Source organism: Eumetopias jubatus, unplaced genomic scaffold (assembly GCF_037043125.1).
Source record: "Eumetopias jubatus isolate StellerSeaLion01/CBP00866 unplaced genomic scaffold, mEumJub1_p1.0 scaffold_16, whole genome shotgun sequence".
Lineage (NCBI taxonomy): Eukaryota > Metazoa > Chordata > Mammalia > Carnivora > Otariidae > Eumetopias > Eumetopias jubatus.
Window position 1 is genome coordinate 58,538,698 of NW_028274822.1, and position 16,308 is coordinate 58,555,005.

Below are 16,308 nucleotides of genomic sequence, written 5' to 3' on the forward strand. Positions count from 1 at the left end.
GCATTCTTGGTGGGCTGGCCCTTGTCCATTGCATATTTCACCATGTAGCACAAAGGGAAACAGGTCCAAACACAGCAGTGCTGTCAAATGGACACTGGACTATCACAAGTCATTTCCCTTGTGCCTGTTTTCCCAAGTCTCAAAGAATCTAATTGCTTCTTCCTTTGCTCCTCTCAAATGACACTCTCCCAGGACCACATTTAAACTTCTGAAGGGACCTAAAGACAGCCAGTTATTTCAGGGGCTCAAGGTCAGCCTTTCCCTAGGTCACCATACAGGGATCAGGGATCCTGCCACTCCTCACTCAATGGCCCTATTCACATTTTTAATTAAAAAAATGCTTCCCCACCTTTTCAAATTTTTAACATATAGAATTTGTTTGAGCAGAACTCATTTTTCCTATATGGACTCCATGCGCTCCCAAGGCCCTCTGATTCCTGCTAAATATAAACTCTCCTTCCACCATCATCTCACTGATGAATCGAAATTCTAGAAATGCTCCTGGCTTTCTGAACCCAGAGAACAGACATCAGGCACTAAATTTCCCACGAAGAAGCAAGACATCCACAGCTATCATCTGCTTGATGATGGTTAGCTCTTTCCTTCCCCTTGCCTCTCTTGCCGATCTGTCCTCTGTGCATCTGGCAAAGTCAGCTCCCTGTCACCTCTAGGCAAGGTCCATAGCAGCTCTGCTGGGTGCCTGCCACCTCGGGGTCGCCCCACCTGCGGGGAAGGCAGCAGCTCTGCTGGGAGGTAGCTCAGGGTATGGCAGTGGGTGAGCACTCCTGAGGGCAAAGCCTGGCTCTGCCACTAAATGGTGTTGTGGGGTTTGCTGAATCACTTCTTTTCCTTGTGGCTTGGTTTCTTCATCTGTAAAACTGAGAGAACAAGCATATCCAGGACCCATTATTCCCTTTGATAAGCCTCATTTGCTACCTCCACCAGAAAGCTTTGCCAGACTTAATTACTTCCCTCTGCGTGTTTTCTTCTTTTTTTTTAAGTTTGCAAATCGGAATACCTATTCATAATTTTCCAGTGAGAAATGGACTACCGAGCACATTCTTTGCCTGGAAGCGGATTTATACAGGAAGCTAAATTACCATCGGAAAGTTGGTTGGTGGGCATGGACTCAGAGGTGCTGGTATCATGAATCAATGATACATTGTTTCATACCTTCATCTCTACTAGTAATAGCTGATCTTTATTCAGGTCTTGCTGGATGCCAAGCAATATGATTCTCAATATCTGTGTGTATTAAAATGTAATCCTCAGGGTCGCCTTGGTGCAATGGGCTAAGCGTCTGACTCTTGGTTTCAACTCAGGTCGGGATCTCAGGATTATGAGATCGAGCCCCACATGGGGCTCTGAGCTCAGGGGAGAGGCTGCTTGAGACTTTCTCTCCCTCTCCTTCTGCCCCAAACCCTGGTGTACACACATACACAGACTCTCTCTCTCTCTCTCTCTCTCTCTCTCTCTCTCTCTCTCTCAAAAATAAATAAATAAATAAATCTTTTAAAAAATGTAATCCTCACAACAACCCTATGAGTCAGGCACCATTATTATCACCATTTTATAAGGAAACAGAAGCACAGAGAGTAGCTAACCTATCCGAGGATACAAGTTGGCAATGTTAGGGTCTGGGGCCAGAGTCCCAGCTCTCAGCCCCTGGCTTGTGCTTTCTCACAGAAGTAATTGGGCAAGCACTCGCCGCTGCTGTTCACTGCACTTTGCATGATGTACTCGGCCCCAGACTAACTCAGCTGTTTTGATTTTGCTTCTTGATACTTGCACATTTTTTCCCACACTCGCAGCCTTCAGCTTAGGAGGAGCAGGGAAGGAACTAGGGGTTGCTGATCCTCTCTTTTCCTTTGATGTCATATGTCATCGCTTTCAGGGGAAGTGCCAACAACAGGAAGTGACAAGAATAGGAAATAATAGGATAGAGGTCCTAGGTCATTCATGCTTCTTTGAACACTATACCAGGCGAGTCCTGGTCAGTGCAGCTCCTGATTCAAAAGGAAAGCCTCTCAGTGCTGTCAGAGCCCATACTTACTCAGTCATAGATTTGGGCCTCTCAAAATGCGAAGGAGCACTCACCTGCTCCCAGCAGTTCCTGAATTTACAAATTCTTTAAAGGGTGGAAATCTGCTCTGTATTTTACTTTGAAAAGTTCCAGGTATCTAGGAGACATTAATTGCTGGTGCTTTTGATCTTGGTTTCTCCACACTTCATTTACTGAGATTAAAATGAGTTTCTCTTTGGAAAGCTATAGAATAATCATACTTCTCATCCATCTTCTTGCCCTGGAAGTATATGTAGAAGTAGTATAAAGGAACGCTTCAGCCTCCATAATTTTCAGTGGATAAAGCAAAAATGAAATCCAGAATATTCTCCTCGATAGAATGTTGTCTAAGATTCTAGAATCTTGCTGCGTGGATAGAAGGGCATCATCCCTGAAGAGGGATTTGAACAGACGGATAATTCTTCTAAGTTTTAAGTAACAAGTCCCTGACCTTGATGATAAATTTGTAGAGACTTTTAAGAGTGGGAACAAAGAAAGGAAGAGAAAGGCAACTTTTATGATTACATAAAATCCTGACATGTGTGGAATGTCCTCAATGTGTAGAATATTCAAGATGCCAGATAACAACAAAGATACGACTCTTGTCTTCTTTAAGAATAAAGACCAGGGGGCACCTGGGTGGCTCAGTCGTTAAGTGTCTGCCTGAGCTCAGGTCATGATCCCAGGGTCCTGGGAGCAAGTCCTGCATTGGGCTCCCTGCTCCACGGGAAGCCTGCTTCTCCCTCTCCCACTCCCCCTGCTTGTGTTCCCTCTTTTGCTGTCTCTCTCTCTGTCAAATAAATAAATAAAATCTTAAAAAAAAAAAAAAGAATAAAGACCAGAAGGACAGCCACAGTAATGGCGGCAGCTCTCGTAGTCCTCCAGCTCTGAAAGTTCCTAGCTGTCTTCCTTCTTGACCCCCACTTGCTCCAGTGGTGAGTTATAGTAGTTAGAAAATAGGCAGAGATACACCACCTACCCACTGTGTGCGGATTTCGTTATTGCCCTGTGGCTCTGTACTTGAGAAGGTTATACTCTATAGAAGACAGCCAAGAATACATCTACAGAGTTGAAGAGAACCCCTGGCCCAGATAACCATCTTCTCTGTAGCAGTTTTTGCCTTCAGCCTAGGCAATACTTTTCTGGAGAACTTATGATGGTACTTTATTTATTTATTTATTAAAAGATTTTATTTATTTATTTGACAGAGAGAGCAAGAGAGGACAAACAGGGGGGAACAGCAGAGGGAGAGGGAGAAGCAGGCTTCCCACTGAGCAGGGAGCATGATGTGGGGCTGGATCCCAGGACCCTGGGATATTGACCTGAGCCAAAGGCAGACGCTTAACCGTCTGAGCCACCCAGGTGCCCCGCGATGGTACTTTTAAAGACAGCCCGTTCCATTCTATTTAGCTTATCTTTTTAGGGATGGAAACAATTAAATCCTTCAAACAATGTGTTTCATTCCTTTGAAATAGTGAATAGACAATGAATTTTTATTTTCTTTATCTCCTCTTTCTATGCTTCCACGATTATTTCATTTTTCATTACTTGATAAATTTCCAAACTCCTTGATGATATTTGAGAAGCACCCTACAGAGAAAACAGAAATAAGTAAACATACTAAGTTGCATGGCAGAGAGGAATGGGGAATTCATTAACTCACTGAATGCTGTATCCTAGATGAAAAAATGGCATTATGTTGGTGCAAAAAATAAGATCCTCACATCACTGTAGAACAAAAGCAATTCATGGAGCTATAAGACTGTCTATTCAGCACCAACTCCAAAGTAGGCTTTGATCTGGACAGCTACTAAGAAGGTTTAGCTGCTCAGGGACTTACAGTCTTTAAATATATAATGATTTTCTAATATTTACACAGTCTTTTTCAAGGGCAAACAAGACCCATTAAAGCATGAAGACTGTGTTTCACAGATTCATATATTTGTAAAATAAAGAATGGTTGCTCTATTCCATTTCAGCTTGGTTCCTTGCCTTATGCTGATTCCAGGACCCTGGGATCACGACCTGAGCCGAAGGCAGACGCTTAACAGACTTAGCCACCCAGGCACCCTCTTTAACAGTCTTCTATCCAGTTATATGTAAAAGAGTTAAACAAAACGAAAAGAGTTCATGTCTTCCCAGTGTCGGTGGACATAAAGAGGAATCAGTCTGATCCAATTTGGAGACATTCTTACCTTGAGGAATGTACATGAGTCATGGGGTGACTTTATATATAGCTTGAGCTGCCTGTTCAGGTCCAGCTCATGCCTGTTGTCTCATGCCATTATTAATAGTGCCCCTTCCTTCTCAAATAGTCTATGGTCTGATTATGATCACCCTAATTGTGGACGGGAGGACTGCTTCAGAATAACAACCAGTGGGTCCCTGTCCTGGGGGTGCCTAACTAGGGGCTGACAAAAGAACAGGATGGCAATTCTCTCCAAGGCCTCTTTCTGCTTTCAAATTCTCAGATCCCATGGGGGAGTATTGAAACAGACAAATGTGAAATGGACTTATTCTAAGTAATAATACTGAGGGTCACTTAAAAAAATATGATTAACATTCAGGGCTCCTGGGTGGCTCAGTTGGTTGAACGTCTGACTCTTGGTTTCATCGCAGGTCATGATCTCAGTCAGGGTCATGAGATCCCTGAGTCAGGCTCCACACTCAGCGGGGAGTCTGCTTGGGATTCTCTCTCTCCCTTTACTTTTGCCCCTCCCCGCTGCTCGTGTGTGCACGTTCTCTCTAAAATAAAATAAAGGAAACCTTAAAAAAAAAAAAAACATGATTAACTCTCAATAGTCTGCCCCAATAGGTTAATCAGGAATATGCATAACTAACATTTGTCATATTTATTCCATCATATTAACCTTCTTAATTATACTGTTCTATTAAAATTGGTTTATATCGCCTGGTACATTTTGTCTGAGAATGAAGAGAGGTGGCCTACAATTTGCTACAGATAATCCCACATTGATAATTAAAATAGCACATGCAAATTCACCTCAACCCCCAGATTTGTGAAGCTGGGACATACATTAAAGCTTATTAGGTTCAACTCCCTAATTTTATAGATGAGGCCTCTAAGGTCCAGGAAGACTGAGCTATTTTATTCAAGGTAACTGAACAAATCATCATGATCAGACACAGAACCCATATTGTTCTATCGCCTCACTGGTGAAATTTGCTTGACAGTAATTTTACATAGAAATAGTCATCAAAATGTATTTATATGCGGGTTCTTTTGTAGTGTCATATTTCTTGAATTAGTCAGGAGACTTATTTCATAAGCACTATGTGCTATGGAAGCTTCTATAAATCCATTGTTCTATTTTTGCTTTCCTTGTAAACCTGCTCTTATTTTATAGGTAAAGAAGAGCTCTGTCGTTGGGAAAGCGGATCAGTGAGATGAAGTGGCTACTGTCATCTTCTATTTCACATCCTCATTTCTGTTTTGAAAGGTAGTAACTGTGTAGGTAGAGATATAAATAAGTTACAATAAAAGCAAACATAATGCACGCTGTACATTTCAGAAGCTGCACAGTGAAATCGGTAATGTTCTAAACTAAGGTGGTGGCAACATAACACATTAATTTCCCTGAATTTTTCAGAGTATACATGCTGCCGACCAGGAAAGGTAGAGAATTTTGATGAGTTTTCCCTATTTAACAATGTATTTTACATGTGCATCAAGCTTAGAATCCCAAAATAATTTTTTAAAAATAATTTAAAAAATTTTAGCAGTTATGTTGTCAGAAGAAGGGAGCCCAAATTTCTAACTGTGAATTTATCGAATATGTCAAAAGCTTTTATAAGGGAATACTGCTTCATTTAACGAAAGGAAGTCTCTTAGAATCACCAACACATCCAGACTCATTTTCTCTGTGCTGGGGAAGGGATGCCATCACAACACTCACCACTAGGGGGCATCCTCCAACACATCTTAGCTGTTTCCCTATGGGGCAGTGGATCTCAACCCTGTCAGCACAAAGCCCCCCCCTTTTCTTACAACCGCCCTTTCCACCTGAAATGAGAATCATTATGTGTGTATCATTCATTATGTGTGTATCACACATATCTTTAAAACTCAATATAATGCTCTAATGATAATATAAAAGAGAAATAATAAGAAAGCAATTTATAACAAAGTAATATGCCTTTCCACATATAAAGCTTAGGTACAAAATACTAGAAAATACATATAAGGAAGTAGTCAGATTCTATACATAGAGGCAATTGCTAAAATGCAGAGATAGAGGTCTGTTATAGTGATAACTCAAACATGTTCAGCGGCGTTGCCATCGATGACAAAATGACTAAAGATGAAGAAGTCATTGTAAATCTCATATTATAAATGCACTTGTAAATTTCATATTATAAATGCACTTTTGAGTTCAAATAAGCAGAAAAAAACTAGAAAAGAATGTCCGTAGGTTTGGACAAGGTTTTGAGAGTGCAGAAATTCTGTATATAATTCTGTCTGTGCGTACAGTGCAGTAGGGGAAGTGTAGTCCCATGCCATATTTTTTTCTACTATGTGTCAAACAAAGTAAAAAAAAACTCCGTTTCTCTTTATATAACTGTATAGATACAGACTAGGTTTTCTAACTTTTGCTCCAAGTTGTGTGTGCTCACATGTCAAAGAGTATTGATTATTCCCCTGGTATTAAATAGATGATGGTGATGATGATAGTGATAATTATACCTTACCCAAGGGCACAGAGCATGCTAATTAGTGCCTTAGGCAGAAGCTGGACCCAGATTACGTGGTGTGGAAGCCTCAGCTCTTGTCACTATACCACACCGGATACAGTCATACCAAATTACCTGTTATACCAATGCTGCTGCATGCAGTTCCCTAGGCCTGTACTTAGGCTTCTGCAAAAGAATGAGAAAATCGGAAAGTTGGTATGTAGTGCAAGTGTTTATAACACAGGGTTTACAGTGCAGTGAATTGGTTATAGAGTGGGGGAAGAATCGAGAGCCAAACAGGGGACAGTGAAGTAACCCAGAGATCTGCAACCACAAGAAGCCACTAGGACCCTTGACCAAGAGGCAACAGGAGGAGGGAAAGTTACCAGAGGCTTCAGGTCATCCAGTGAATGCTGGAACCCCAATAAGCCAGTCCACAAAGGAAACTGGGCCACTCTGAAGAAGTCACTTGAGGCAGACAGAGAAGGTAATAAGTAAACCTGGTTTCTCCCTTGCTGTTAAGACTCCAATCTCTACCAGCCAAACCCAATCAGCAAACCTTCCTTCCAAAACCAACCTTCACCATTTGCTCCTTCCTCTGTGCAGAGCAGTCAAGCAAAGACTGGGTCTGAGAGCAGACAGATCCAAAGAGGCACACCCACATGGGATTTTGTTGTTGTTTTCCAGAAGAAAGAACCTTAAGCCTCCTTTAAATAGTAACTCCCAACACCTTTAGACTAACTTAATGGGGCAACAAAATTTTTTTAAAAAATCACATGTGACTTAAAAACATCTATCATGAAAGCAGATATATTTTTATACCTGTGACTCACTGAATAGAAAAAGAAAGCATTATCGAACGCCTCCTTGCCAAGGGCCAGTAGAAACAATTGCCAGAGTATGAATTTTGCTTGACTTGTTACCTGAGGAAAGGGAAGCTGGCTACAAATAGTATGGTCATCCGGCTAGTACTTTTGGAAGGCTAATTTACCGGAACATTTTCAGGTGGCCTTGTGCATGATTATATATAGTATGAGCAGCTGACCAGCTTGTGCTATAAGTCCTGGACATAATTCTTCAGAAATGTAGGGTACTGGAGACTTCTGGGTCTTGGAGGAAGTTCTATGTGAAGGTCCTGGCCCCTGAGTTACAGTGGGTTGTGCTCCAGGACTGACCCGGCTGCCACTTTCTGATTAACTGACTCCAACTGAGAGTTTGAGCGCCCTCTAGGGGAGAGCTGGCTGCTGGGGGGGGCCCTTCCGACACCCCACCGTGGCTGGGCACTAACCCCCACCCCTTCCTTTCTGCAGTGTTGTTGCTTACCAGTGTCCTTTTTCTTCAAATACTCCATGAAATATGGCTGTGGTCTTACTAGATATTGCGTCAAAGGAGATTCAGTACAGATTATATTCTGAGTGTGCTGTCACACATTCAGAGGAATTGCAGATAAATGACTCACAAAAAACATGAACAGCAGCAGAGAGGATGGGATCCCAGTGCCCTCAGAGCTCAGCCACGGAAGATGGCCCAGTATCACTGCTGGCATCTAAGAAGCAGCAGACAGGATGTCTTTTGGGAGTATGATTCTCCTGATTTACAGTGATTTTTTAAAAATCACTTTATCCTGTATTTTTTGAAGGAGTTGGCTCAGTAGGGTAATTTGTGGTTAGGATCATAGACCTTGGAGCCTCCTCTTCCTTGTATCTTTCCAAGTCTGTCCGCTTTTCTCGACCCCTACTGCCATAAACGCCTGGTCTGTGCTTGTTGCCACCACTGACTGCTTCCCCTCATTGGTCTCCCTCTCCTCACTAATGCAGCCACTGGGATCTTTCTAGGCAAATAAGATCAGCCATGCTCACCATCCTCCAAAGGCTCCCCCATCCCTTAGGATAATAGCCACAGGATATTTGGCCGCACTCGCCCCCATCTCTCACCTACAACCCCTGCTCTGTAAATCCTGGGCACCCAACCACATCTCAGGAAAACGCCAGTCTTCCCAGGTGGGGGGCAAATGCCCACCCTAGCAACTCGTAATTATTGCCTGTCCCTTTGCTTCTGGCAAAGCCAAGTCTAGAGGACAGGATGGGCCTTGGCCTTAGTCCTTTGAGTATTACCCAACATCCAATGTCTGGGACAAAACCCGCACTCAAGGATATTTGAAAAGTACTTTACCGTTTGCACAGTGTTCCTCACAACTGCCCATTTAATCCTCCCAACACTCACCTAGTAGTATTTTCTAATTATACAGGCAGGAGAACTGAGGCTTGAAAAGGCCAGTGGCCCATGTTAGACTCTCAAGTGGCAGAATGGTTACTCACAGCCGTGGTTCTCTGAGGGGACAGCACGTAGGACTGAGAATTCTACAGACTTGGTGTGAATCCCCACCCGGCCATGGCCTGGCTAAAGCACCGACTTCACCTCCCTGCGCCTGTATCCTCATCCTTAAAAAAGACAGTAATTCCAATTCGGGCTTATTATGAGGATTAAATAAAACAATGCCTACGAAGTGTCTAACAGTGCCTGGCTCCCAGTCGGAACTATAAATGTGAGTTTCCTTTCTGACCCCAAGCTTGGCGAGCGGCTTCTCCTATTTCTACAGCAGCTCCTCGGTCTCTGAGCTCCGGAGGCCACTGGGGGTGCCAACTGTGGAGCACCGGGCCTGTTTTGACGTGATAGCTGCATCGGGTACCAGCTAGTCCTCAAAGAAGTGTGGGGACTACGGGCACAGCCGTGAGAAGACAGCGGAGAGGGAACTAAGGGGCCCCAGGAGGCAGGGGTTTGATGTGGGGGCCTGTGGGGAGCGTTGGCTGACAACAGCGGGAGAGGGGCGCCCCACTGCACACACCACAGAGGGGTCCGCTCAAGTCTCCCGGACCTCCAGTCTCCCGCAAGCAGTCAGCGCCCGCCTCTCTCCCACCTCACTTTACCCCTGCTACTTCCTTCCCTCCCCAGATCTAGGCACTGTCCTTAGAACCACAAAAAGCAAGGAGGGTCCCAGGGCGAAGCAAGGTGGGGGCCGAGGCCCGCGCGCTAGCCCGGGGAGCGCAGGCCCCGCCCCCACCCCCGGCGCCGGCTGGCGGGAGGCGGGACATGCGCACGCGGTGGCTGGGCGCAGGGCGCCGGGAGGCGGGGGAGCGCGCGTGCAGTTCCTCTCCGCCGGAGCCGGCGGGCGCTGCGGGGAGCTGGTTTGCCCTGGGCGGGGAGCCGGACGCGGGAGCGGGGAGCGCGCCGCCAGCGGGCGAGTGCGGGTGTGCGAGGCCGCGGCGGCGGGCCCGCGAGCCCGGAGCGCCGTGTCTAGGGGATGCGAGCGGCAGGGAGCCGCCGCGCTGCTGTGCCGGGTGAACTCGAGCGGCAGTGACCTCAGCGAGGGGAGAGCGGGAGGACGGCGGCTGCCAGCCCCGCGGGGATCCTGGGGGCCAGGGGTACGCGGGGTACGGCGGCGGCGCGGGAGCGCGGGGCGCAGACCGGGCGGGGCTGGGGGACAGTGATGAGAGGGCGCGCGGGGAGGCTGCACGCCGCCGCCGCCGCCGCCGCCCGGAGCATCTGCCGCCGGAGCTGCTGCTCGCGGCCCGGGACCCGGCCATGGAGACGCTGAACGGCCTCGCGGACGGTGGCGCCCCGGACGCGAAGCCGCTGCCGCCCGGCCAGCACCACCGCCACCACCACCTCCACCCGCTGGCCGAGCGTAGGCGGCTGCACCGCGCGCCCTCGCCCGCCAGACCCTTCCTCAAGGACCTACACGGCCGGCCCCCGGCGTCCGGCCCGGCTCCGACCGCCCCCTCCTCGGGCCGAGCCCCGGCGCCCGGCGCCCAGCGCTCGCCCAGCCTCGCGGGCAAAGCACCGCCCTCGCCGGGAACCCTGGCCGCGCCCGGCCGCCTCTCTCGGCGCAGCGGCGGCGCCCCTGGCGCGAAGGACAAGCCGCCGCCGGGCGCCGGGGCCAGGGCAGCGGGCGGCGTCAAGGCCGCTCCGGGCCTCAGGAGGGTGGCGCGCACGGCGCCCGCGGAGCTGCTGCCTCGGGCGGGGAGGCCGCCGCCGCCGCCCGGGACCGAGGCTCTGTCCGCCGCTGCCAAGGGCCGCAAAGCCAAACGCGGCTCCGGGGCGCCCCCCGCCCATGCCACCGGGCTCCCGGTCCCTGCCGCCCCGATCCCCGCCGTGATCCTCGCCGTGACCTCCTCGGCCGGCTCCCCTGCTTCCGGCTCGCGCATCAGCCACACCGACAGCAGCTCGGACCTCTCCGACTGCCCCTCCGAACCCCTGTCCGACGAGCAACGCCTGCTCCCCGCCGCCAGCAGCGACGCCGAGTCTGGCACGGGCTCCAGCGACCGGGAACCGCTGCGAGGAGCCCCCACGACGAGCCCCGCAGCTCGCGGGGCGCCGCCCAGCAGCCCCGAGCCCCCGGCGCTCCTCGCCGCGCCTCCCGCCGCCGGCGCCTGCCTCGGGGGTCGGAGCAGCCCGGGCGGGGTCCCCGCGGGGTCCCCGGGAACGGGTGTGGCAGAGGATGCCGGGGGGCGCGCGCCGCTTGAGCGAACGGTCCCCGGGATCCCCAAGGAGCCCGGTCCGGGCGAGCAGACCCGACTGGTACCGGCGGCGGCGGTGGAGGAGGAGCTGCTGCGGGAGATCGAGGAGCTGCGCTCGGAGAACGACTATCTCAAGGTGAGCAGCCGGCTCCGCCGCAGGTGCCCCGGAGGCGACCCCAAATGGCCTGGGTGCGGGCGGGGACCCACGAGCCCAGCCTTTCCGGTCCTGACAAGCACGTTCTCTCTTCTGCCCTTCGCTTTCCCGTCCCCGCACACACTGGGCTTTGGGAACTTAACCTAAAACTTCTGGAAGGAGCAGCAAGACCTGGGGGTTTGGGCGGGTTCTCACCCCACTTAGCTTTACTTGTTTCTTGAAGTCTTGCTTCTTCCTGCTGACGCCTTTGCCTCTGTAGATGTGCTGGGGGAGAGGGGGCCAGAATCACGTTTTGGATACACCGCTGACCGTGTCCTCGGCCAAAATATGCCCACTCTCACCTGTGGGATCTGGCTACCCTTAGCCAAGGAGCTCTGGGCCCTGCCCAGTGCAGGTGTGTGTAGGTTGTGGAGCCTGCTGTGGGTCAGGCTGTGGATGTGCCAGATGCTTTTCCTGCATTTATACAAAGTGAGGCCCCCTCTTTCTCTCTGGGGGGCCTCCGTGTTTTCAGTGATAAACCTTAAGCTCAGGGGTCCCATGAGTGTGGCCCGGTTTGAGGCATGGGGTTTGGTGGGCTTGGCCGGCCTGTTCTTTGTAGGTGTCCACAAGATGGTTTTCTTTGTCAGGAGAGGCCGCTTGATTCCCGAACACTTTCGAGGGAATTGCAACCTCTGCCGCCCTGTCTCTGTTTCTTGTGAGGTCCTGCTAGTGAAGACCTCCTGTCGGTCCTCTTAGCTTTGGGTCCCTCAGTCTGACTTCCATCTTTTCTCCCAGGAGGAGGGCAGCTTGGCCCTGCAGAACAGAGGACTTAGTGTGTGTGTTGGGGGGGGGGGGGGTGTCAAGACAATTCAAGTGACTTGAGAGAAAATACGGGGGAATTGATTTGGGGGCAGCTGCTTTATTACAGTTTTCAAGTTAGTAAATTACTACAGTGGTATGAATCTTTTCATGTTTCTGTTAAGATTCTAATATATATCTCCGCCCAAACCAGCGGATGGCCTTCCTTTATCTAGGTTATGTCATTTGTACTTTTTTTTTCAGCAAATGCTGAACCTACCCAAATAAGGCCCTGTTTTTGGCCAGGGGGACCAAGGGCCTGGGCTGATTTAAGGTGGTAAAGTGTGCAGTTCAGACTGACATCAGAATAGGTTTATGGCTGAGTATTCTAAACCTGCACCTCTTATCAGGAGCTGCTCTCCCCAATTGAGCCCAGTAGTTGTTTTGCCTGCAAAGAGGTCGCAGTGAGGCAGAGAAGGAGACGTGAGAACAGACTGGGAGTTTGGAGTAAGATGTTTCAAGCAGTACATTTGCTTGTGTCACCCCCTCTTATGTAATAGACAACAGAGTGATTTTCAAAGGTGCTGAAGAGAAAGACCAGTGATGTTGTATGTGACTCCATCTTGAAATCAACACTTTTGTAGATCTTCAACAAATGTAAACTCCCTAAGGGCCAGAAAGATGATCTCGTTGGGTTATAGCGCCAGCTCTTAGCAAGATCCCTGACTCACAGTGTTTCTGATTAAATGAGGTTTATCCACAACACGACCTGCTAAACAACAGGAAATTGAGCGTTCTGTAAAAGAAGTTTCCCATTGCGTCTTTGATCTTAAGGTAGGCAGCTCAACAGTCATTTCAGAGTTCATTCCTAGGTAACTGTTTTTTTGCTTTATCCTTTCACATTGGTCCATTCTCAGTGAACGAACTAGCTGTCTGACCCTGGAGTCTGATCTCGTGTATTTGGTATTTCAGTGAGTCTTCACAACAACATAGGGTATAATTGTGGTCATTTTTATCATAACCCCAAGTTTCACAGACAAGGATGCTGAAAGCCCAGAAACCTTACATGACTCGCCCAAGGCCGTATAGCAAGTAGGAGGTGCAGCTTCTCTTTTCCCAGCTCCAGACCTTTTGCTTTTCTCACCGCAGCAGGCTGCTTTTCTCAGTGTACGCCACTTGCTTTAGTGTTGTTTATTTAGCTTGAAATGTTCTCAATGTTTAGCTTTCCTAGGGAGCCTTTTTTCGTTTTAGGTGGAAGGGCCGTAATGAACACCTCTCCACTAGCCTATGTACAGATGGTCAAATAAATCCCACTGACGATGCTTAATTTGTGGGAAATGTAGGGTTGCTGGTTCCTGTGGAGAAAGTGTCGTGGCCAACCATTCTCTCTGCCTGAGTGCATCTCCCAGCCTGTCCTCTGACAGCAGGAGAGAGAAGGAGGTAGAGGAGCTCAGAAGGAAGCTAGGAAACCAAAAGTCTGCACACAGATGTATGTGTAAGTTATGTGTTTGGTTATTCAGGAGCTTAAGTTACAGTCGTTCAATTCGGGAGAAAACACAGCAGTCCTGGCAGATTAAGGTCAGTGAGCATGCCCACTGGTGCAAAATGGGGCTGTGATCATGAGTGATCTCAAGGGGCAGAGGCGGGTGGCATGCCTTGGCACAGGGTGTGTAGAGCGTGCACATTATAAATCAAAACTTATCTTTTTAATGCTCTCGTTGCTCACTGGTACTTTTTTCTCATGGCGGTTAAAACTCATCCTTGACCTACTGCTTTCCTAGGGAATGTTGCACAGGGCTCTCATGATTAGACAGAGCATTCCTCTATTCAGATGTTACCTAACAAGAAGAGCCTTGACCCAGAAATTTTACTTTGGTATATTCTGGAGGATTGTGACCATGTTAAGTGTCCCCTTCTTTCCCAAGTCAGTTCTGTCACCATTACTGTGCAAGACTGTCACCCTTCCTGAGCTGGAATGACCAAAGGGTAATCAAGCAGCTACATAAGACCTGCAAAGCCATAGGGGGATGTCTTACTGATCGAGAAATTCAAGTGGAATTCTCTTGGTTTTTAGCCGGTCTGCTGTATTTTCTAACAGATGTCATTTGTGCTGCATGGGGCTGTCTGGGGCATCCCTGACCCTGCTTTCTCTTTCTACTTCTATCTTCATCAAAGGGCACCAAGGTAGCACAATTATTCAGTCCAGGCAGCTGGCTTTATGTGTGAAAACACAGTCAGAAAAGCAGTCGTGTCCCATTACCCCTGATGAACTTAAATATATCTGGAAATCTTCAGACATTCAGGTGAGCGGTTGAGTTCAGTTGTCCAGAGGCCTTTGCTTCTTTTTCAAACCGAACCCAGGCACGTTTCTCAGTGACGAGTGCATCGACAAAATGCTGTGGGTGTGTTCCCTGCCTGCCTGCCACCACCGGGTTTTGCTCGAGTGCTCTGAGACAATCAGACCAGGCTTAGTGCTCATCGTGAACATATTAATTATGTCCTCTGTTTCCACCGGGTTTTCAGGAGGATTTAATCACTTTGAGTTTATTGGCCTATTTTGAAAATGCCGTTCAGTTTCCTGGTGACGTGCTCACAATGTCCCCTCCACTTGTGTCCAGATAGTGTTCTCCCAAGCCCCAGTGTCCTGCAGGATGGGCGCGGGTTGGTGTGGGGGAAGGGCTGCTTTTTTTTTTTTTTTTTTTTTTGCTCTGCTTTCTCAGTGATTTCATAAGAATTATTTTTGTTTCAAACAAAAGTCCCTGCTAGCTACTAGGGCAGGCAACATCCGATCATTTGAGAGGAGTGATTTCCTAAGGGAGATTATTGGTAGGGTCATTTGGGGTTTTATAGATTGCAGTGTATCACCACTGATCCAGCCTTACCACCCTGTTTCTCACCTGCATAGTCTTTTAAGTTTCAAGCTCTGAAATGGTTCTGTTAAATTTGGCCCTGTGGATTCCAGGTGCTCCGTGTGGCCCGGAGCGGGGACACTGAGGCAAGATTAAACAGTTCTGAACAGCTAAAGTGTCGAGATCTTCCTCTCCTCTGCCTTTCTTTTGGAAGGGTTAAAGTGGACAGTGGTCCTGTTCTTTCCTGACATTCCACTTTCCACACCCATTCTTTATTCAGCTTGCGAAAGAGTGGCTATAATAATCTTAGGTGGTGAGATAATGTAGACCAGGGCAAAGAGAGCCCATCAGCTGCTGGGTGAACTGTCACTTGGTAAACAATGGTTAGCAGCCCCTGTGCCTTCTTATCTATAGCTGGGACTGTGCAGAGAACATTTTCATTGTCTGGAGGGAAATGAGGTGGATTATTTGTATATTACAGCAGAGGATCTTTCTGTCTGCAACTCCCAGAAGATGGAATTATTGCAACAGTAGCCAGATGACTGCTCCCCTGTCCAAATTGGGATCTATTTAAAGAAGGGTTATTAAAATATTAATGTAGAACTAGTTATTGATTTCAGGTTGCTTGAAGGAGATTAAGATTTGAATACAGCTATCGCAGTATGATCAAGAGTTTGCATCCCTTAAATTAAGATATGGTGGATTCTGTTTTTATTTTTTACTTGTGGGTGAAACTGTTTTCGTGGAAGTTTGCATTGAAGCGCTTCATTTTAATCTTGGTTTACTCTAGTGCACACATGGTACCTCATTATTTCTGTAATTTGATGTATATAATAAGGCTCGATCTGTTATCTGCAGGCAAAGGGGAGTAGTTTGGGAGTTTCACACTCCTTCAAGATTTCATTTTATAAACGAAATTTGAAAAATAGATTTAATTAAAACTAAATTAGCTTTTCAGTGAGGTAATGATCTTAACAGTGAAGTACGCAGCAGACCTGATGTTAATTCTACATAAAACTGTTGATTAAGACCATCTGTACATAGGCTAGTGGAGAGGTGTTCATTACGGCCCTTTTACCTAAAATGAAAAGAGGCTCCCTAGGAAAGCTAAACATTGAGAACATTGAAGGCTAAATAAACACTAAAGCAAGCGGCATACACTGAGTTTCCTACTAGTTTCTGTGTATAAAAAAAACAACAGCAATTTTCTACTTTTACTTACTATGTCTAAAATTATATTTGCCAGAAACATTGTAC

At 47.8% G+C, this 16,308-nt stretch overlaps 1 protein-coding gene across 7 annotated transcripts in view; it reads left to right on the top strand.

The window, feature by feature from the left end:
- The first annotated feature begins 10,336 nt into the window (after positions 1-10,336).
- MTCL1 (microtubule crosslinking factor 1) overlaps positions 10,337-16,308 on the top strand; it is a 119,392-nt gene continuing 113,420 nt past the window's right edge. For all 7 annotated transcript variants that reach the window (XM_088019736.1, XM_088019735.1, XM_028123933.2 and 4 more), the window contains exon 1: positions 10,337-11,407. In XM_088019736.1, the coding sequence (XP_087875862.1) occupies positions 10,337-11,407 (1,071 nt within the window). The remainder of the gene's footprint in view (positions 11,408-16,308) is intronic.